This window comes from Ciconia boyciana, chromosome 1 (assembly GCF_034638445.1).
Source record: "Ciconia boyciana chromosome 1, ASM3463844v1, whole genome shotgun sequence".
In the NCBI taxonomy this organism is placed as follows: Eukaryota; Metazoa; Chordata; class Aves; order Ciconiiformes; family Ciconiidae; genus Ciconia; species Ciconia boyciana.
In genome coordinates this window covers 216,236,666-216,259,689 of record NC_132934.1, presented here as the reverse complement: position 1 = coordinate 216,259,689, position 23,024 = coordinate 216,236,666, and the positions used below count along the sequence as shown (strand labels likewise).

At 41.4% G+C, this 23,024-nt stretch overlaps 2 protein-coding genes across 10 annotated transcripts in view; one reads left to right on the top strand and one right to left on the bottom strand.

The window, feature by feature from the left end:
- AQP11 (aquaporin 11) overlaps positions 1 to 15,765 on the top strand; it is a 20,838-nt gene extending 5,073 nt beyond the window's left edge. Inside the window, exons 3-6 of one of the 8 annotated variants that reach the window (XR_012040511.1) lie at positions 1,180 to 1,296; positions 8,212 to 8,412; positions 11,497 to 11,628; positions 12,407 to 15,765. Coding sequence is in view for 3 of the 8 variants with exons in the window: in XM_072850868.1 (XP_072706969.1) it covers positions 1,180 to 1,296; positions 8,212 to 8,369 (275 nt within the window). In the remaining 5 variants the exon portion in view is untranslated. The other 7 variants (XR_012040508.1, XR_012040510.1, XR_012040509.1 and 4 more) reach the window with 7 other exon arrangements.
- Positions 11,623 to 23,024, bottom strand: CLNS1A (chloride nucleotide-sensitive channel 1A). 2 transcript variants are annotated; one of them, XM_072850872.1, is made up of 7 exons: positions 22,837 to 23,023; positions 20,441 to 20,577; positions 18,040 to 18,147; positions 17,194 to 17,304; positions 16,556 to 16,729; positions 14,930 to 15,014; positions 11,623 to 12,242 (listed from the first exon to the last, which is right to left on the bottom strand). In XM_072850872.1, exons 1-6 carry the CDS (start codon positions 22,983 to 22,985, stop codon positions 14,947 to 14,949), a joined length of 747 nt encoding a protein of 248 aa, XP_072706973.1. In that variant the 5' UTR covers positions 22,986 to 23,023; the 3' UTR covers positions 11,623 to 12,242; positions 14,930 to 14,946. The 2 variants fall into 2 exon arrangements, with proteins under 2 accessions (XP_072706973.1, XP_072706974.1); XM_072850873.1 differs by lacking the exon at positions 11,623 to 12,242 and adding an exon at positions 14,451 to 14,547 and having other exon boundaries at positions 22,837 to 23,024.

The following is a 23,024-nucleotide window of genomic DNA, read 5'->3' as shown; positions in this document are numbered from 1 at the left end:
CAAGTGTAAAACCAGAGTAAACTGAGTACGTCAACGAAGATTTAAAACTTCCCGAACTGTAATAACAGTCAAAGAAATAATGAGTATATAGAAAGAGAAATACAGGAGAATGACAAAGACCTTGCTAAAACTTTCAGTAAATGATTGTGTGCTCAAGACAAATGAGGATGACAGCAGCGTGGTATGTGTACAAAGGATAAGTTCAAAGCTCATGCTAGCTTATTTGGGAAAAATCAAGAATAAGCTTTAAGAAACTAGATAGACACAATTATATTTTATGGGAATAGGTTAATAGATAAGACAGATACAGGGTGGTTAGTAACTAATAGTACAGAAATACAGAAAATTTTGCTATGAGTAATGTTTCTTCTGCAGGATTGCAATGAGAGGAACAACGTACGTCAGAATTAAAACCACTTACCTCCAGGTTCATCTGCAGTGTAATTACGGTTTAGTCTCCACAATGTAATGTGTTCAGATCTAGTTATTTAGAGAATGTTTAGGCAACTTTGTTTACATCTGAAGTCAGAGGCAAGGAAAGATGCTTGGCTTCTTTAAACTTCCTTTTTCAAGAGAGTAGAGTGGGCTTTGCTTTTATTTTCTTCAAATAACATATAGAATGATTGTGAAGGCTTTTCCCCAAGTTATTACCGTATGATAATCTTAGTGTTCTAGAAATTGATATTATAATATTAGTGTTTTATTAAGGAAGTATAGAGGTCAGTTTAGCAAGAACAGTGCTTGACAGTTTTTTCCAGTATCTTGCATATATGTTAACATGCGACGTGGGGAAAGCTCAATATTTGTTTACTAATATTTGTGTAATTTCTGTCTCTTCTGAAAGCGTGATACAGACTATTAGCAAACCAGTTTTTAGTTTTATCAATAGAAACATTCGACATTAGCCAAACCCATCTCTTCAAACAGTATTTGCTAGAAGGAGATAAAGGAAGTTACAGCCTATGCTTTGGATATTCTAAAACATTTTAGAAAACAGTTAAACATATATCATCTGGTAAATAACTTCAGAAGAGTTTATCTGTTCAAATGGTTTCTGCTAATTCTTTTTATTGCAGGGTGTACGTTTCTTGTAGTATTGTGTATGTGCATTTCAGTATTAATTTAAAATAAATATTAAGAAAGATAGTTTGATTTCATACTGTTTACATTTTCTTGCAGGTGGAAATCTCACAGGAGCAATATTTAACCCAGCACTGGCTTTTTCATTACATGCAAATTGTTTCTATGACAAATTTTTGAGTTACTCGCTGGTATATTGGATAGCACCATCCTTAGGTAAGTTCGTAATACTTTATGTGTTTGAGAAAGTGTTATTTAGTACGTGGTTCAAAAATCAGGAAATAGGTGTTCTTTATTTGATAGTCTGTTCGTTTTCTGCTTGAAATAGAATCCAGAAAATAGTCAATTATAGCTTATGCGTAGAAGTCATTCAGAATCATGGATTCATTTTGCAAATGTAGGCTGTGTATTTTAAACTTGTCTAATGCTCTATGTAGAACACCCATAACACTCTGTTTTGTGAATCAAGCATCTAATACTGAGTTTTAAACACCAGTTTTATTCACAAAATAATATCTACTGTTTTGATCAGTTTATTTTAAGAAACAACCACATTAGGTTATATAATTGTTTAGTTTAGATGTCATGTTCAAAGTCTAAGTACTTTTGGGATACTTTGAGCAAGAAAACGTACCTGCCAAAAACCCACAACAGCACAATTCTAAATGCACAAAGTTTAGTGTTTAGGTTAGGGTTAACTAGTTATAAACCACCAGCTGTTTACTCTGGCGCGTGGTCCTTTCGAAGCTGCCTATTGTTTGGGACTTTATGCTTGGTATTAAAATCCAGCCTGTTTGAGGTATGCTGCATATTCTCACACTGACCAAAGGCCCACTTGTAGATTCTAGCAGAATATTAAAAAGGAGAAGAGGCTACCTGAAAATAAGTATTAGCCTGATTAAGTTCAAAAAGAGAAACATACTGGTTAGCATGCAGTTTCTGTCTTGCTTCGTGACAGTATGCAAGAACATGGGGATGATTAATTAAAAAAAAAAACAAACCCACAGGTATTAGGACAAGTGCTTGAAATATGCTTTCTCCATTATTACTATTATAATATCAAATCTTTTTTATCTCCATAGTGTCTAAACTTTGCAGTTCCCCATTCTATGTGTTTTTTTTCCCCAGTCACTGTTGGAAACAATCTGTTCTTAGTTTAAAAAGAAGGAATATTAGTAACTGGATTTCTTCTAATTTCAATTATGGTTTTAATTTGAAAGCTATTGATTTTAACTTCTAGTTGTGCGCAAATGAAAATGCTCCATGTCATACTTCATGTTGTTGATTGTTTACAAATCTCGAGCTTTCTGCTTAGAGGGCATATAAAGAAGCAATCTGCTAATCCCGAGTTCTTTCATGACTGTTAATCCTATTAGAAGGTACAGCAGTGATGAAGGTACAACAGCATGTGAAACACACACAGGAAACATCTCGAAGGGCTCCAGTTATAACAAATAACTTCTCTTTCTTGTTTGAGTTCACATCTGTGCATGTTCTGCTTGCATTGACTCTCAGTCAGTCAGAAATAGAGACAGAATTTTTAGTCTAAATAAAATTCACTTTAATATAATTTTGTTAAATTAGATATCCAAACAGGATGACTGAACAATAGAGTAAGCTTGATAAAAGCCTGTGCACTGTTCCAGTTAGTAGCTAATGAAATGTCTTGGGCAAAGCACATCACCTGGGTCCTGACAGAACACATGATATTTCTCCGAATTCAGGTTTAGCTTTCTGGTATATTAACTGATTTCAACCTGATAACCATGTTGAGATTTTCCAGGTTGTAAGTACTTGGATTTAATATTTTGGCAAGGGATCTAAAGAAACAGGAGGCATTCTGAAACACCATGTTCTCCTTATATAGCAAGATGCATCCTGCAGAACTGCTTTGCAGAAAGCCTTCAGGTGATTTCGACTTGAGTAAGAAAATCAGCAGATGTTAACTCAAATGGAACCGTGACTTGAGGAATTTAGAATGCAGTTAGGGAGTAATGTTACATTTCCGTGAAAATTCATAAACAGCAGTTTATTATTAGTTAACATAGAAAATACATACAGAAGGTATCAAATGCTGTCTCTTAGTTTATGAGGGAAAGGAACTCCAGACCAAGCAGTTGTAAAGATGTGAATACTCAAGACACAGCACTTTTTGTGCAGTGTCACTACTGTAGCCAAACATTTTGGTACAGATCTCGGGTCTGTGACTCACCTGAAGGGCTGAATAGTCTATTGGTTATATAAATATCTCATTATAAAACAAGGGGGCTTCATGGATACATATAGACCTTATCTTGTAAACCACGAGTTGTAAACAAATGTAAGGTATCCGAGGTGGAAGTATTAGAGGAGACAGTTATAGTTGAAAACTGAATTGATGAACAGGAGCGCAGATCTACAAATCTAACATGAAATGAAATTTTTCTGACACTTTTTGAAAATAAGAAAATAATAGGAATAGAATTGTTTCTTCTGAAATTGGATCAAATGATGAGGCATCTAGGAAAATGACCTCTTATGATAATAATAAAATTCTTGTGAAAAGAACCTCTAAGCAGAATCATAAAAGTAGATGATGAGGGAAGGGATATTTTGAATTTAGTTGTAAAAATTACTTTCAGAATCCATGTGTCAGCAGAAATACTGTTTCAGAGTTCCTAGAAACTGTCAGAGTCGTAGTGATGCACTAATTTGATGTCTCACTTTTTCCCAGTATCAGCATCTTAGATGGTTACATTACTTTATTCTTACTTTGGGGGATTCTTTTAGGAGTCTATTAGGTGTTTTTTTGTGATTTGCTGTAATAACTACCAAATGCAGAGCCATGGAGTAGCACACCATGAAACTTCAAATTGCCTGTGCAAAGTGCAATATGGTCTCATTTATGGGCATAGTAAATACCCATGAGGGCAAGGAGACTGAGACCATTCAGTATATAATGGATACCCTGAGCTAGCCATAAGTGAGTTCTTAACCATCAACCTTAAAACAATTTTCTTAGAAAGGACACTCAGAACAAGAGGAAGATTGATTATCACCTGCACAAGAGGAGGAGGAAGTGGAAGCTTTCTTTTAGGATAAACAAATCTACTGGTGGTTTCCGGTCCTTCGTGAATATAATCTGGGAACTGTAGTTAAGAACTCATTTTTCAAAATGGCTTCACTGATGTTTTGGTGAAGGTGATTTTCCAGTAGCATTAAAACAGCTAATTCCTGTAGTAAATATAGATGTCAGCAAGTGTTTATGACTTAGCACAGGCAGGCCTAAATTCTGCACTGTGAACAGAGGAGCAGTAAGTACCAGTGGAGCAAAGATAGTTTCTGTTCTCCTGCCAAAGGAATTCATGTTAGTTGTCCAGGCATGATTATACCATTAGTAATGATAGGGACTGAGCTAATGCTTCTCTTTCAGTACCAGGGAGATGGCAGCTATGAATGGAGGAGTTGGTGACAAGATACTGGACCTGCGGGCAATAAAAGGGGGTGCTTGTTCTGGACAGGTGCCAGCTTAGCATCCTGCTAGGTTTCTATCACTATAAAAACAGAATCAATGCCCACTTCTTTAGATCAGTTTTACCAGAAAGACTAATACTGTTCCTTGGAAGAAAAAGTTTTTTTCACCATCAGGATAGAGAATGAGTGCCACAAAAGTCGCTTAGCAGTAGATGTAAATGGAGGATGTAAGCAAGGGAGAAGGCTACAGGTGAAACTTGCACCTTTCTGCTCAGAGGAGAGGGTATTCATAGGTTTCCATCAAGTTCAGTACACTTAAGCATGGAGCTTAGCAAAGAAACAAGAATTGCAAATCCATGTGCAGTGAAGCAATCAGCATGCCGGGGACTTGATAGCAAAGGAGGGTTTTGACAAACAACTAGCAGAAGTCTCCTACTCTCAGACCCTGGTCCTTCTAGGGGTTTTCAGCTATGCAGACATCATCTGACAGGGCAAAACTATTGTGCAGTGAGTGAATGCAATCCACGAAGCTCTTAGAAAACCGTCACTAATCAAGTCTAATTCAAATACTAAAGGGCCAGTGAGTGGTAATCCCGTGCTTGACCTGCTCACAAACAGGGAAGAACTGGTGGTGAATGTGGCCACTTGGGTTGTAGTCCTCACAAGAGTTCAGGGTCCAGAGGAAGACTGGGAAGGTAAATACCAGCGCTGTTTGGACTTTGGACTGCAGGAGAACAAAATTCTGCTTATTTAGGGAATTGCTAGGTCAGTAGTCATTCCCTTGGAAGCTGCCACAAACAGGAGCAGTATCCCATGGAAAGGTGATTTTTCAAAGCAGCTTACTGAGAGCTCAGCAACACATTTTGACATGCAGGAACAATCTGCCATGTAGTTAGACTGGGAATTTTGACAGAAGGCCTTTCCCTGCTGGCTAGGCAAGGAGCTTCCTTATGAACAAAGAAGAGCATGTTAAGAAGTCAAAACAGGGACAGGCAGCAAAGGAGGAGTATAAAAGCTTTGCACAGGCACTTAGGAACAAAATCGAGAAGGTCAAAGCTCAGCTGGAACCAAGAGTAGCATCCAGAATTACAAATATACTAATCACCAAAAAAGTTTACAGAAAATGTAGGTCCATTGGTGGATGGGGGAGACAACCTAGTGACGGGTGACATGGAACAGACTGAGGTACTCCATGTCTCTTTTTCTCCCTTCAGTCTTCCCAAGCAAGATTTGCTCCCAAACCTCTGTGTAAAACAGTAAGGTTTTGGAAAGGAGGCAATAAATAGTGAGGGAGCAACAGAGTAGGAACAACATAGAGAAGCTCGATGAATGCAAAACCATTGGCTCTACTGGAATTCACCTAAAAATTTAGGTAGAGTTGGCCAGTATTATGGTTGTCCATCATTTATGAGAAGTTACAGCAGTTGGAGGAGGTTCCCAACAATTGGAAATGCGCTATGCCTGCTTTTAAGGAGGAGGAGGAGGAGGAGGAAGAGAAGCCAGGGCACTATAAGCTAGTTGGTCTTGCCTCAGTCACTGGGAAGATGGTGGAGTATCTAGTCTTGGAATCCGTTTCCAACCACGTAAAAAACACAAAGGTAATCAGGAATAGTCAGCACAGATTTTGTGAGGGCAATCCACGCTCAGCCAGTTTGATTTCCTTCTGTGGGAATGAGGAGGGAGCAGCGTATGTAATGTACCTTCACTTTAGTAAAGCTTTTGACGCCATCTCCCACAGCAGTCTTGGTTCAAAGTCAAAGAAGTAGGGGTCGCACAAGAAGCCTGTTAGGTGGTATAAAAATTGGCCAAACCACTGACCTCAAAATGTAATAATCGCTAAGTTGATATCTGGTTGATGGCCAATAATATGCAGAGTATCCTGGTGTCAGTATTGGGTTTGATATTCCTCAGTATGTTCAAAAGCGACCTGAATGTGAGTTTTCTACAACAGTTTGTTCTCTCTGCAAGTAAGACAAACCACACGATTCAGAGAATTGGGGCCAGCAGACTATGGGACGTTATCGTCTCCCTCTACTCAACGCTTGTGAGGTGGCATCTGGAACATGTCTGGTCTGGAGTCCCCTGCTTCAAGAGGAATGTTGAGAAAACAGAGAGTCCAGTGGAGGACTACCAAAATGGTGAAGGGCTTAGAGTACCCTATCTGTGAAGAGAGATGAGGGAACTAGACTTAAGCTGACAAAGATGAGGTGAAAGGGTGATTTAAGAGCAGTCAATGGTTAGTTGAAGAGTACTTACAAGGATGATGAAGGTTAACTGTTCTGGGTATTGGCAGACAATGTAACAAGAGCAAGGCTGCAAGTTGTGGGGTAGGAGGTCCAAATTTGACTCCAGGAAAACTTTCAGAAGACAGGTGCAGCAACAGTGGAACAAGTTATCTGAGGAAGTGCTACAGTCTCCATCTGTGGAGGTTTTTCAGGACACTGACCTATCTAGCACAGGCAATAGTCCTGCCCCGAGTGGGAGATTGGACTAGAGACCCCTTCCAATAATCATTTTTGCTATCTAGGAAGCTTCATAAAATACAAGCAATGGGTGAGAAACGCTCTCAACCAGAATCCCTTTCTGAAACAGAATATACTAAATTTTTTTCCAGGAGAAAAAAAAAAAGGTCTTAATATACTGTATTTAGGTGCCCTTCTCATGAAGAAATTACAATCTCTAACTTTACCATTTTTCAGCTTCAGAATAAACCCTAAATTAGAATGATCTTCAAAAAAACCCCACTATCCTGTACCCATTTGCAGCACCTAAAACTGAGGTGGTTATCAAAACAGACACCGCTAGCAAACTCAGCCTTATCCTGTCAGCTGAGGAACGCAGGTCAAGTTGCTGGTTTGGTCATTTATATGTCCAGCTACAAAGAAAGGAGGCCTGATACAGCAACAGGAGGGTGCATGTGTTGGATTCACCTGGTCAAACTGCTCTGCCTTTGGCTTGGTTTATACAGATCAGAATTAAAACATTAAATATACAAAGAAAAATAAGATTATTAACTGGTAAGGATCACTTGCGTGGTCTGTTGAAGCTTTCTTTGTGAAAAAGATTGTGTTTGCAAAAAGTACTGACTGCCTCTAGCCCTTTCGACAGAAAATTCCATCGTCCTGCAATCCCTGCTGTATGCACGTTAGACACACAAAATACTTGAACATAATGTTTCTTTTCAATACCAGTACTGTGTCCTTCTCAAATACATTTAAATAAAGGTCCTTTCTGTAATTTCTCTTTTCAGGTACAGTACTCGTGGCTTTTATATGGGACGAAATCCTTCCTCGGATATCCTGAGACATCGAGTTCTGAAATCTAGCACTACTACATTAAAAAACTTTCAACATCTGCAGACATGAAGCTTTCAGAAAACTGTTGACATCAACTTCCAGGCCACCTTCCAGTTGTATTTTCAGATTTCATGTTTGAAATATTTGATTTACAACTTTGTATTCAAATACTTATTTTGTAATAGCATATTGGGATTTTGAGAATATCTGCCAACATTTTCAGTTAAGCCATAGGAATGTGAACGACTGTTAAAGCACTGAAATTTTGCCACTTTAGCCATAAGTGCCATTTGCTGACCTTTATTACAAGAACATGCAAAACTACTTTTAGAGAAAAACCCAATCCTTTCTAGGTTTGATTTTATTGGGTTTCTTCCCATAGAGGGCACCTGCAAAAAAGGAGCTGAAGATTTCATTCTTCTAGTGACCTCATCATATTCCTACTTGCAATATATGTATCGCCGAGAGGAAGAAAGGCTACGCTACTCCCTAGAAGAGTCTCCACAGCTCTATGCTAGAGGTACCCTACACCAAAAGTAAAGGTCTGTAGGACCAGCATTGTTTTAATAATGCCCGAGTGCAGGTAAGTAACGCCTCACTTCCTTCCCAGAAGCTCTGCCCCATCCTATCTCACTGTAGTCTATTGCGTATTTGTCTTGGTTGGAAAGAGTGGTAATAAAGTCCATCAAACTCTACCGACAGACACATAAAAGTGCATTTTAGGCAAAAAAAACCACCCTACTTTATCTGAGATTACTGCTGCCTCTTCACATAGTAAAATAGATGTGGTGTATAGGGATGAATCATGTGGAACTTGATTTGTCCTTGATTTTATGTAACTCTTATCAGATATTTTTCTTGAAATAAATGCATTTGCAATAGAAGAGAATAAATAAGAGCTAAAACCACAGGAAAGCTACCTACCCAAACTGGCACAAACACACCCTTTATTAGCTGAGGTGAAGAACATCGATAGGTACCATCCTCTGAAGTTGTTTCTAGAATGAGGTTTCTTCTTCTGGATGCCACTTAATTTTTATATATACCAAAATATATTTTTCAAATTTTTTAAGACTAAATTCAGTTTTCACTTTATAGTTACTAGGTTTGAAAGGAGAGATGCTTAAGTTCTACAAAGATCTCAGTAGTAGGCCCCTCAACTTGTTACCCAGGTCACCTTGCAGACCATATTCTAAGAGAAAGGGAGGGAATTAGGGGTTTTTTTCCTACAGTAAAATTATGAACCAAGTCTTAAACAGCTACTGTTGTCAGGTATCTTTTTTGCAAAAGTTTGGGAAGTAAATATTTTCATGTAATTTCTTACTTGTTGCAATAAAATCTTTTATCATTTTAATTTTCCAAGGTACTTTTAAAATTATATTGCAAAATGAAGTCAACTGTTTGAACATGCCTTCATAGAAAAGAGTCTTATCCATGACCCTGTATTCAGTCATTAAAATTAAAAAAAAAAAAAAAGCAGCCTGCTAATACACTGAAGAGAACTGGAACTGCTGGGTTGTCGTTCAGCAGCTCTTTGATACTAGTGTGAGTAGGCCTGCTAAAGGAAACTTAATCTTTGGTAAAACTCTTCACGGCAAGGACTGCGCACCACCACGCCACGGGCCTGATAAGATGCGGTCCTTTAGCTGGTTTTACATTCATCCACTAATTTATAACTCAGCCACAGAGGGCTGCTAGAACAGAAACCTGATGCATGAGACCTCTGAAAAACTTGTACTTTTTTTACCATGTACTGCTTCTAAAACAGATGCTTTGGGAGGCTTCTACCTGTCACTTTCTTGCTTTACTGCTTTTTATCCGTTTTACCTATTTTTAAGGTGAGCTAGACCTTACAGAGAATTGTTTTTTTCTCCCTGGGACTTTGCCTTCACTGGTGTACTCAATCCCAGTTTTTAGCCTCATTTCTTACGGTAATGAGCCTTACGTAATGAACTGATTTGCATGTCTCCTTTGAGGCCATGAGGCCCACAGGGTAAAGGTCTCAAAAATAAACCTCAAAGAGCATAAAAAACAGGCAGCCAGAGAAAAGGGAAAGCAGAGATACAAACCTACAGGCAGCCAAGATTTGTTAGATTAGAGGCCCTACTTCCACGTCATTTTTGATGGCCTGCAAAAGCAGAGGTCAGATCTGACTTGTGTCTACGTTGTTTATTTTGGCATAACAAAGTTTAAAAAAAATTGGTGCAAATCTGGGTGATTAACAAGTAGTTGCTCTATTTATAGCCACTAGAAGTAGAATATAAAATAAAAATGACTAAGAAATAGACAAGCCTTAAATTGACTAAATTAAGGCAAAACAAAAGCAAAAAAAAAGTAGCAGAAGGAATGAAAACTAAAACTGTTAGGAACTGAAGAATTTAACTGGTTTTGTAGTACAGACAAAAATCAGTATTTTACATTCAAAATAATGAATGCTTATGAAGTATAAGTGTTCCCAGAACACTTGCACATAGCTTAAATACAAAGTTTTATTAAAAATAAAACTTGTAAATCCACACAATGCTACCTTTAGGCCTCATCCAGGTTTGTTTCTGCCTGACCAAAATTAATCTTGCTCCATTGATTTGACCGGAAGCATCATAAAATGTCTGCTCCTGGAGCTCTGCATTAGTACAAAACAAATTCTCCCTTCTGGAGCTTCCTACCACTCGGACATAGTGTGAGGGTACCGAGAGGAGCTGCACTTAGTCCAGCTGCCCTGTAGGTTAACCTGTGCCCTTATGCCAAGGTATGTAACAGGTAGTCTGCAGTTTAATTTGAAAAACAATAGAAAGACCACACTCCAACAACTAAGATTTACACCACCCACAACAACAACAAAAAAAAAATCAAAACAACAACAAAAGAATCAAAAGTCTGTTTTAACGATGATCGGTGATTTAGAATTGCATAAGCTTTCCTTCCTAAACTGTGGTGTTTGGTAGAGTTTAAGTACTCCTTCACTGTCCCAAAACCTCACCACACGGAGATTCTCCAAATCCCTGTGCAAAAACTACAGCATCACTCTCTACCCTCCTTTGTTACTCTGTATCCCCAACAAAAACATGCATACGTTTACATAAATAGATACACATATGCACGCAAAGGGGCTAGGAAAGACATTCTTGCAGAATGTCTTGTTGCATAACATGCTAAATACTCCATTTATTCAGAACGTCAATAGTTCACAACACTATTAAATCATCACTAATTTGACTGGCATTCCTAATGAATATTCAACCAAGAGCAGTTATAATTTTCACATACCTTGAAACCAAACCATATCCCAATAGCGCTAAGCAGGGCAGGACCACTCCATACTCTTCCAAGAGTGTAGGACTGGTAAAGAAAACTGTTCATATACCAAAATAATTACATTGAAAGAGATTCAGAAGTCAACTTCCAATCAAATGGAAGCAGAACAAGTTTAGCAGCAGACTTTCATTTGAATATTGGGGGGGTGGGGGGGGGAAACCCCGAACCTTGCTGCTGTTGCCCCCTGGCAAAAACACTACCATGCAGAGAGAGGAAACAGTAAAAGCTCCAGCAGGACTAAGCTCTTAGCAATCTAAAGTGGGGTTCCTAAGTTTGGGATGTGTCACAGACTAATTCTGTCTTACAGGTACACTCTGCAAATATTCTGCCCTTTTGTTCTTCTCACATCCAGGTAAATGATGCAAATGGCTTCACTGGACTTTTTTTGTTATAGAGGAGAGTGCTAAAACTCAAGGGACATCTGCTCAGAGTTGCCAGCCGCTTGCTGAAGTAAAGGACTGAGAGCTGCAACACGGAGTTGGTTGTGAGATACAAAAATCTTAGTTTATTTAACAACGTTGTTAACAATTAATACAAAGACACAAACCAGTTCTCTTTTTCAGGACTTTACAGACTTTATTCCATCTCCTCTACCACCCAAACTCCGTTCCCAGAGAAATAAAAGGGATAGCACTGAGCTGATAAAGCAGTTACTTGAGGGGCATTAAATTCAGCTTTGCTTTTAATCCTTATCCGACCCTATTTCCTTTTAGTCAAACTTTGTAACGTTTCTATTCCCATTCTACTCCACCGATGCAATGAACAGGTACAAAAATATGGAAAATTCTAGGACAATCTAAAATCCTGTTCTACTTACAGTTTTATTTCTGAAGTCCTAGAATTCCTACAAAGGCTTCTTTGAAACAAGCCCTGATTAGCCCCATTCAAGTGTTAGATGCAAGAGGTTTTATTGTTTTTTTGTTTTGTTTTAAATAACCCCATAGTGGTCACAAATGTCAAACCCTGTTTTAAACATCTATAAAAGCCTTTATAGACCTAGATGTGTAAGCTTAGGTCATTAAAAGAAAGGTTAACTCCCGATAGTCACTGCAATGCCTTCAGTTTTACAGCTTATTCTGGAAGTGCCACAACAGGAATCTGAAAGATACAAGACACTAAGTTTACATAATTGGCATTAAAATAAAAACTTCTTAATCTTTACAAAGTAGTAGCTATCTATTGTTTGCAGGTGCAGAGGACAGCACTTTACTGCAAACCCACTGGTTTTCAGAAGGGCTGAGCATCTTTGTCTTTGGCAGCAGCTCTAAACTCAGGTCAGCTAAGGACAGCATGCGCTTACAATGCGCAGTTGTACGCCTGCGCCCTGGAAGACCCCGTCGCACCGCTACACACAGACACACCAGTTGCTTCGGAACAATTACCGCAACCTCGTGATGCGACAGACAAAATGCTGCTTATTACAAGACCAGCGGAAATGTCTCACATCAACTGTCAGCAAGTCCTCCAGGAGCTTCAGCGGGCAACTGCCGCATCTTGTTTGGGTAATGAGCAGTGACATGCAACATGAGCATCCCACAAGGGCGTCGCTTTAGAGGCAGGGCGGTGCATTGCCCTCTAAAGGATCACCAACAAGATGTTGCTGTAGATTGTTTTTGCAGTTCAGAAGGTTAAAAGGGCTGAGCTGCTCCACGGAGTACCGAGAAGATCACAGCATGCTCCCTCTCTGCCCCTATTTTCAGAGGGTAGAACCAAGCCACCCTTGTGCTCAAACTTGTTAGCAGGGTGATTAGCACAGACCTGCAAGAGCTGTTCTTGTCACTTTGCATCTTCTGTTTTTTATTGCTGCTGTATATCCTAGCTTTTTGAACTTACTGAAATTACATCACCATGCTCAGGCTGGTGGTTACTTTAAAAAGCTCCATCACACCCACAGCTCCCAAACTGCTACCTGGAGCGATGTCATCGCAACACCTGGCGCTGCACATGCAGATCACTTGATCTGCCCTGATGGGGATCAGCTCCTCAGCTCTGATCAGCACAAGCAGAAGGACAGACGGACTCCCTATTCAGTCACCTCTCGCAGCATTAATCTCCCACAGCCACCTGCCACGCCGTGGAAAGCATGGAGTAAGCAGCAGGAAGAATTCCGCTGAGCAAAACTACTTCTTACAAGATGTATTTTGTGCTTTGCTAGAAGATCAGTGTCAACACCACTTCTACTAGCACTTTCAGGCTCCTTAGAGATCTGCTACCAGCCACTAACTCTCCTTAATCCTGCTCAGGCTTAAATCAGGACAATAAGCATTCAAATTCCAATTTTCAACAGCATGGGTTTTTTTGGGTTTTTTGTTTGGTTTTTTTTTTAATAAACCATGGACCAAAATCATCTTGGAGATGGAGTCATCAGAGCCAAACTTTCCATTCCCTAAGAGTCACTCCATCTACAGCTGAAGAGTTTTCCTTAATTTTAAAATGTGCCCTTTATCAAGTAAGATAACCATCCAGTGGCAGGGCAATCAGCATCTTGACTTTTTTTGGAAGAACTCCTCTCTGTACTACAAAGTCTTTCACAGGGTAGGAAAAGCAACCAAAGAAAAGTTTGAGCTCTTACACCAAACAGTAAATACTAATTCAGGACCAGTGGCAGCAGCTGAGATCAGTCAGTGAACACAGGGCTACTCAAGGACTTTCAGAACTGCAGGAGTATTAACAGCAACAAAGTAAAATAAGCAACAGAGGAGGGAAGCAGATGTGCATCACCACTCCACAACAGCCTTTCTCGGGGGCTGCAGCCTCAGTGACGCTGTAATCCCTAACCAACTACTTCTGACCCATTTCCATTGATTTTTTGCAGCGTGTTGTCTTCCTATTTGTGGCCTTTTCCTCCCCTGCCCCTTTCCTTCTTTCTCCCCCCACCCCGAGCTGTCTGCCCCACAAGAAATGCTTTCTCCGGCATTTCAAGTGGGATAGTTGTGCGCTCACTTTATGGTGAGAGCTGGCAGTCTTCACTTCCTAGTGAGGCAGAAGACCTGGGACAACGCACAACCACTTGAGCCGCACATGCAAACTGTGCACTAGCGAGCACTGCTGAAGCAGGGGTGGAATCCCAACCCCGCTGTGCCTGTGTGTCTCCACAAACACAGTCCTAGAATAAGCTGTTCCACCTCTCCCATCCAGCGCCAGCAAGGAAACACTGGCACATCTTGTAATGCCCCTGACAGGAGAAAAGCAGTACGGGTGATGGCAGGCAAGAGGGCACACTGGCACAACCACCTAAGCAGGGTGTTGTCTCTAAGTTGTGCACTTCTGACAACAATCTCATCCAGATTGCTCAGTAGCTGTACCGGGAACTGTTCCCGCCCCACTTACAGTGAAGGAAGAGATGGACTTGCAGCGCTGTGAAGTGTTCTGCCCCCTTGAAAGGCCTGGGAAATCTTGCACACTAAGGGCAAAATAATGGACACTAAGGACAGTAACTTCCCAGCAATGGCTCCAGTGTTCATTTATCAGCATCTAAGAGCCTTTGAGATCGGACAATTCTTCATTTACCAAATGGCTGACCTGCCTTCCAGACAGGCACATCTACACAGGTTACCCATGCAGCGTGATGGCTTATGCTGACAGGCAATTTTGGACAGATGACTGAACATCTTTCCATACTTGTGCTAACTACAGCTACCTTTTCCTTCTCTAAATCACCATCATCCTGATATCACAAGATACTTCCTGTAGGAGATCTGGGATCGTTTGTATTACACAAACTGCAGACACGGAAGGCTCTGCAGGACCGAAAAGCATTGGTGTTGGAAGACAGAATAACTTACAGCAGCATTTGTCCTCCTCAGTGATCGACTTCTGCATCTTCAAACTGCCCCGCAACTACTGGTGCCATGTCCACCTCCATCCCATCTGAAAAACAACAGCCAAGGCTATGTAACACCGCAGGCTCACAACTGGATGATGTTATCACACAAAAGGGAGTGAGTGCCCTCTGTTGACAAGCAATGGCCAAAGCAGAAACTCCTTTGCTGAACTTCTGAGGCCTAAGGAAACTGATGTGCTCACAGGTTTGTGGGTTTGTTCCAGCTCCATCAGTCGGTCACTTAAAGACATCACAGCTTCCTACAACCTCATCTCACCCTATCTTATTAAAAGACTTCAATATCGGATTTAAACTATTTCATTTTTTAAATGACGTTTCGTTGTAACAAATGGCATGATTCCTTTTAATAGCTTTAATTTTGCTCTAACAGAAAGAGGCTGGATCCTGTTCTGAAACAGCTCTCAGCCATCATAAAGTTGAAAAATGGAACAATCGCTCTACGCTACAACATCAAAAAATAACAGAATTCTGAAACTGAGCAGCTCTGGGGATATTAATAATTGTAGCAAACCAAGAAGCAGTACCATAAATAAGATTAGGAAGGCAAATAAAACTGATGAAGAGGGCTTTGAGACACGTGACATACTTGCTGTTCAGTTTATTTTAATTTTCAAAATTCGGGGGTTCAGAAACCTGACAAAATTTTCAAATGAAGGGCACTGCTAAAACACAAGTATATAACCTAAAGTTATCTTTATATTATATAAATTTATTCAAAGTTGTGGAACAAAGAGACCCTGTAAACAACTGACAAAGCAAATAAAGATTAAAAAATCATCTGTGTGGATCAGAACAGATTAGTTATTATTCTGTTGACTATTCTAGGCAAGCCGATAGCTGGAAAGCCACAATGGCTGCAGCATTTTTCATCCTTCAAAACTGTCAGGCCATACTGCAACACAGAGGTTTACATCCAAACAAGAAGCAGTACTACTAAACTACTTCCCTGTTCTTCTCCGAGGTCATATATTGCGCCAGTAAAAACAGCATGCAGAAAAGGCAAAATTTGAGACACTGGTTTTTTTCCCGAGAAAAAAAAACCTTACTCCTTAAATACATGTTCGAACAATCAGTAGCACTAAGAGACAGCATCCTTCAGAAAAGCAGATTTTTTTTTTTAATCTGTTCCAGTGTATTTCAATGATTCTGAATTCACACCGAACTCTGTAAAGAGAATTATTAACCTACAATTTAGGGTATTTTCAAGAAAAATACTACCTGTTTAGAGTGGAAATTGCTTCCTAATCCCAGCATAGACTGCCAAGTTTAATTTTTTTTTTTAAATCCTAAATCAGCTTCACCCTACCACTATTCCAGGAAAGCATTCCAGTAAGAATCAAGAATTCTTAACGCAGTGGTCCTCACTCTTCAACACAGCAGCCCGTAGGGCCACAGGCATTTTTATAACCTGTGGTTGTGAACAAAGATAAAACTGCTGTTGACACACACAGCGCGATAAAGTAACACCCACAGCATGATACTTGCTCAGTCCTGGTGTTTATGGATTAGCCAGACTGGAAAACCACTGCTTTCCTATATTCTTTAGGAAAACAAAAGCATTTCTTACCTTCAAACTCCCTTATTGAGTCTTCTGTTCTCACCCCAGCCATGTTGTACTGACTGCTGACAGACTGGGCTAACATGCCTTCTAACCTCTCCAGAGTGGCCTGACCTTCTGCAGTTAAATGCGACAATCCTTCTTCGTAAGTGTAAAAGGTCGGGATGTTACCTTGTTCTAGCTCTGCAAAAACAAGTTGGTGTTTATCAGACCCAAGTTGAGGAGCCTGGATCAAGCAGGGGCGGAGGAACAGGACAACAGCTAGAGGAGTTATGCTCAGATTAACTGACTGCGATTAAAAGGCTGCTTACATCAGTTACAGAACATACGCGGTGATGTGAATTGGCCACGCCACAGCATGGGCACAGAACTTGTGCTAGCACATCCACTGGGAACAGGAAAGGCTGATATTTGTGTCTTGGGGTTTTTGAGAATAAAAACAATGTTTTTGCTGAATTCCAGTGATTTGTGACAGCTAAATTACGGATTTCTGAGTTTTTATACTGTGCCTGTGGCATAAAGAATGTTTAGGCGAGATGATGAGGAACTTCTTAACAGACCACACCATTCTCATGGCAGATACCATAGGAGAAGTTCCAGGTATCCAAGTGCTAGCAGGTATTTCAAAAGAAACAATGGTTACAAACCGTGGGCCTCAACATCGTATTCCTCCCCTTCATAATCGTTGTCTGAATCCTCATCGTCTGGGTCTGGGTGCAGAGCTTGGCATTCACACATTGCTGAAAACATGGCTTCCACTGCAGGAACACAAATGAACACAAACCTCCCTCATTTCTCCAACAATATCCCGCAAGGACAGGCAAGAAATCCTGGACTGAGCGATCAGAGAGACTGAGGATGTTCCTTTACCAGAACCACCACTGAATTTGTATTTGAAAACATCATCCAAGCAGCCAGCAACCATACAAGAAACAAACCAGGTTTTCTAGATCCAGCCTGGTGCTTTATCCTCTTAACAGCACTTTTCCATTATTTCATTGATGATAAAGGCTTCTCTCTGGACAATTCAGTCTGTGGTTACCCACTACAGGATTCCTTGCAACACCTAATACGTAAGATTCTTAAAACTTGGATCCAGCTGTAAGCTCCACACTGGATGGGATACGACTGCTTTCCAGTGGTAGTGTCTGGACATTAGCATGTTCCTAATGAAACATCGCTGACTCAAATATCACTGAATTTGTAATTAAAAAGATGTTTCCCATGCAAGTTCTCTGCAAATGTATATAGATAAGATTATTTGTCTCAAGTTTATACTTAAAAGTCTCTACTTTAAAACACTGTAATTTTCCTTGAGAAGCAGCTACTTGAAATAGTCCAGTTTCAATTTGCTTTGTTGTTCTCAGCATGCAGAAATCAAGTAATTAGAGAAGGACACTAAAGGATGGCATCATTTACATCTCTATACCAGAGATGTCTTCCGCATATAGCCAGGACTTTTAAGCTAAAACGCCATTTCCCTCTTCACTTACAGGCTGATTTGTCGCTAGGTACAAATCTGAATTCCGCAATTGGTTCAACATCATCATCGCTGTCTTCCTCCTCCTCCCCTTCAGCCATGGGAGCCTCTTTTGTCTCCTCTTTAGAAAATTGAAAGATTTAAGAGAAACATGTTTATTTTGTCCAACAAACCTCACATTTGTTTATTCTTTCAGGAACACACACAATCAAATCAGAAACCTGGACACAACCTGTGAGAGGCACAAACCAGCCCACTCCCATCCACATTATGGATATACGAGGTCCTCTCACAGCACTGCAACAACACTTGCAACGTACACAAAAACTTCTCTATTTATAATTTTAGGACCTTGGATTTCTGTAATGGTCCCATGATCTATTCACATACTTCAGGAAAACTGCCTGATTCTTAGTAAAACCAGCTGTACTCAGAAAGACCACAATTCACAATCATTATAATTTCCTTGCACAATGCTATATATGTATTTTTTACATCACATGAATTTTACGGATCCTTAACGCTACTATCATGAAATCAACTAGCTTCCAGCATGCCCTCTCAGAGGACTGTGACATTTACAGAAGATCTCTGCTTGATTTCTGACGTTCCTAGCCAGCCAGCAAGATGTCAGAGGTAGAAAGTGCACCCAGAGCCAACAACAACTGTGAGCAAAACCGTGCTTCCTGACTTCTGTGTGCTACGTACACGAATAAGTAAGCAACAACGTGACGTTTTACTTTCCGTAAATATAAAAACCACAAAGACGATGGCAACAGTTCCTCACTTTGTGGCTGGGGATACTGCACTGACAGCTTCAAAAGTGCGTAATTATCTTCTAGAGAAAGAGAGGAATACAGTGAAGGCTGTTGCACTGAGTGGCTTTTATCACATACAAAACTGGCACCCCCGAGAATATGAAGAAGCCAAGAAGCTGCCAGCCAGCTGCCCCAAAAAATGAAGTGTCCAAGGAAGCTACCCGATCCTTTTCCAACTGACACCCGCAGGCACAGCTTGTTACTGCTCAGGCCAGCTCTTTGTTTTCAGTGAAGTCAACCTCTGACTGCCTTTTTCTAAAAGAGGGGCGAGGATAAGGCACATATACACACAGAGAGCACAACAAAAACTTCCAGAGGAAGAACAAAATGTACCCTGCCCAACTAAGAAATGAAGACTCCTGCAGCCAAAGAATTTGAGAGGTTTGGGTTTAACATTATTCAGCAGTTAAAATAGCAGGCCAGACTTGAAAACTAAACAAATCTTCTACTTGCTGTAGAAGATTTACAGTAGCCAGAGTTCATATATGTAAAAAAAACCCCACCACCCCTGCCCACCCCCCCCACCCCCCAAAAAAAAAATTGGGTCTATTAAGGATTTATAGATAAGAACTATCACAGGATATCCAGATTTTCAAACACCATTATCAGAATGAATTAACAGCTGGAAACAATGTCTTTCTCCAGACTAGGCTCAGTTTACTTCAGAATTAAGCACAGTTAAAGAAAAGTGAGGAAGACGAACCAAGAGGTGTACGTACACGTTCTCATTAATTGTAGTGACAGACTGCCAGAGAATATTAGTAACACAAGTGAAGGAAATAATGAAGAGTATTAATAGCTTAAAAACGCCTCTGCCTCCTCAGAGTCTTGTCAGTACTTTCAGTATATAGACTATTTAAAGAAAAGTTAAACGCCAGATTTTAACCTTTAACTACAACAACTAGTAGGCATGAAGGGGAAAGGAGACCTGCTCAAGACTTAACGCTCACTACTCTTAAATTGAGATGGCAGTTTACAACACACTTAAAATATTAACAGGTCTGCCAGAAGAAAAAAAAATGGTACGTCAAAAATATAGACAATCTCCATACAAACAATGAAATAGAAAGCTTGTTTTCTCTAGGTCAAAGCAAGAATGGTCAAAAGGTTGGCTTTGTGGGAAATCTACAAAGATTCATTAAGCCCAGTAACATGAGCTATGGTGGGTTTTTTTAAGCAAGCTGTGGGAGAAAATGCATGAAGGCTTGCAGGCTAATGTGAAACAGCAGGAATTCATAAAGCCTAGAGAAGGTAGCAACATTAACATAAATTCAATAAAGCAAAAACAATACCTAAGCTGGAATCACGGGGAGACTGCAGAGGAACCAAATTGCTTAAAATTAGTATAAGAGAGAACCGATTTTCAGCGGCTGCAGCTGTACGTGTTCACATGCTGAGAGCAGAATAGTACAGAAGTGACTCTAAACAAGGGCAAAGCTATACTTTTAAAGTAACTATCCTTCAGGGAAATGAAAACGAAAATACAAGCTATTACTTGAATGAAGCATATCATTTTTAAAAACAAAATTTACTCTTTTTGAAGAAAGCACACCACTCAGGACTGCGTGGGAACGCTAAGCAGCACTCCAGCCATACCTTCGAATTTGGCATTCACCATGACGTACAAGTGCTCCCATGGGTAGGCGTTCAGGTCCCTGGAGACGGCATGTAAACTTATGGTGGGATAATCCAAGGAGAAGCCAACTCCAGAGTTTTCCAGCCACGACAGGCGACTAACAAGGAGGGGGGGGAAGAAAAAAAAGAGACAAGTTAGAAACTAACAAGAGGAATCTCAGGTACCTGACTGACACCTGCAGAAAAACAAGCCAACCCCAAAAAAGCGAGTAATTCTGGACAAGGCGCTTACCCCACTCTCGGGTAATACACAGTCCTGGACCTGCCCTAACAGGACCTCGCAACCGCATTAACTGATGGTGGAAGGTAAAAGAAACCTTTTCTGAAGGAATGGGCATCTGAGCACCCTAAACATGTTTCAGCTTTATCACATTTCCACTAAAGCCTGAATTTCTCTCCCTACCTCTTTATTTTCTCCTCTCTGCAGATATCTATCATGCCAAAGATAACTAGAGAGGTTCCAGAGTGTGATTTATGACTCAAACTATCAAACGTTCTGGGGCTTTTTTTGAGATAAAGACAACACTGAAAGGAAAGTCACGATCGTAATTTCTGGAAGATGATAGATCTGATGTGGGTATAGCCTGTATGTCGAAAAACAACCAGTTCCGTGATCAGCAGAGCTAACAAAGCCAGGTTATTGTTTTTCCCCCTTTCACAGCTTATATGCTATAACCTCTGCTTCCCCCCATTTTCACTCTCATCTCTAACCACAGCAAGAGACAGCACAGGTTGTCACCACTGGGCTGCTACCTCCTTCTTATCAGAAGGATCGATGTATTTCTAGCAGCCGAGAAATCAAACTCAAGCTCATTTTGGGTGTCTGTGATTGGTGAAGTCACACAGTGAACAGAAATACCGAAGGGCAGAAAGTGAGACCTCCACCACGTGCAAAACCAAGCGTTCACAAGTTTTTGTGGAGGGACAAAACCAATGAAAAGGTCACAGAAGACTCCTCGCCTCAGGAGATCAGGCTGAGAGCAAGAGCTGCTGAAGTGGGAGCGAGGAATTTCTTTCCTAGCCTCGATCGGCCAGTTCTCAGTGTTTACAGCTACTGACGTAGAGTCAGTACAAGGATCCAAAGCCACATTGTCTTCCCGGGTACCCGGTTCTCCCACAGCACGACACTCCTGCAAACACTGGCATTTTCTATTCATTACCAGCAAGTGACTCTGGTAAAAGCTCTGCGACGCCCTCAAAACATGTTGGGAGGAAGCTGGCAGACTTGTACGCGCCTCACACAGAAATCTATTGAAAGCGAGTTACAAGGAAACTCAACGTTATACGTGTTGAGAGCAGATGCTGTGTGAACAGAAGCCCTTGTATCTGCAACCAAACAACTAAACAAAATAGTAATTGAAATTCCAGAGAGATTCCTCGCCAAGAGGAACGCAACATCACTAACAAGTTCAGGTAGGCCAAAAGGCCCTCAAATAGTATTACCCATTTCATATAGGCTTCAGAGTCCAAAGGTTTTGAAAGACAATTCACTCCTTAGTGCATGTTTTAGATGATGTTTTTGTTCTAACAACACTCTTCTGCTGCAGAAATATATTTCAAGTACTTTTCCACAGTTAAAGAAAATTACATTGCCTTAATCAATGAGACATCTTCTTGAACTGTACAACGCAGGATTTAAAGGGAATTATAAAGAGTTCAATTAACATCTTCCAGAATAACAAAAGCGATTTCTGCCTTCTGAGAACGTACAGCATCCATGTGATTAACGTGACATGAGAGACTTCACAGAACCACGGTGGTTAGTAACAGCAGAAAACCAACAGCCCCGTCCACTCCCCTCTGTCAGCGGAAGAGAGGTGCTGTGCTGGGAGCGCGCCGGCCAGCCGGGCTCCCCGGCTGTGCTGTTCCCTCTCGCCTTGCTGAAAACGCCATTTGGAGCAGCAACAGCGGGGACCCCCCTCAGAGCTTGCCCCTCACAGCCCTCGTTTGGAGCAGCAACAGCGGGGACCCCCCTCAGAGCTTGCCCCTCACAGCCCTCTTTGAGGGCCTCCCCCACACGACGGCCCCCCTCACGTGAGTCCCCCAAGACCCCCTTCGGGCAGGTCCCCTCAGGGGAGACCCCCAGAGTCACCTCGGGGGAGAGAGCCCCTCAGGGCGGGCCCCACAACCCCCCCCCCGGGGCGAGGCCCGCACACACGCGGCCCTCCCAGCCTGGTCTCCACCAGCCCCCAGGGGAGGCCCCCCATCAGTCGGCCCCCCACACGGTCCCATTACGGGAGGGCCCTCACAAGACAGCCCCTCGCACGGCGGTCCCCATCCCCCTCAGGGCAGCCCGAGGCCTACGGGGGTCCCGAGAGCCGCAACCCCCACACACACTCCGGTTCCGCCCCCCTCACCTCTCAGCGATGTAGAGCGTGCCGGCGCCCAGGGTGCGCCCCGCCAGCACCGCCTCCGTGTCAGGCTGCTGGTGGCGAACGCCCTCGGCCGGCGGCGGGAACCGCTTGAGGAAACTCATGGCGCCGCCGCCGCCTCCCTCCTCCACCATCTCCTCCTCCTCCTCCTCCGCGGCCGCCGGAAGCGGAAC

Bases quoted from the DNA above. Each gene is read 5' to 3' on its own strand.
- CLNS1A (XM_072850873.1), bottom strand. From the start codon at position 22,985: ATGGTGGAGGAGGGAGGCGGCGGCGGCGCCATGAGTTTCCTCAAGCGG. The intron at 18,148-20,440 runs GTATGGCTGGAG...AATTTTCTAAAG, and splicing joins GGTGAATGCCAAATTCGAAG to AGGAGACAAAAGAGGCTCCC. The intron at 16,730-17,193 runs GTTTGTAACCAT...TTGTTTTTGCAG, and splicing joins ATACGATGTTGAGGCCCACG to AGCTAGAACAAGGTAACATC.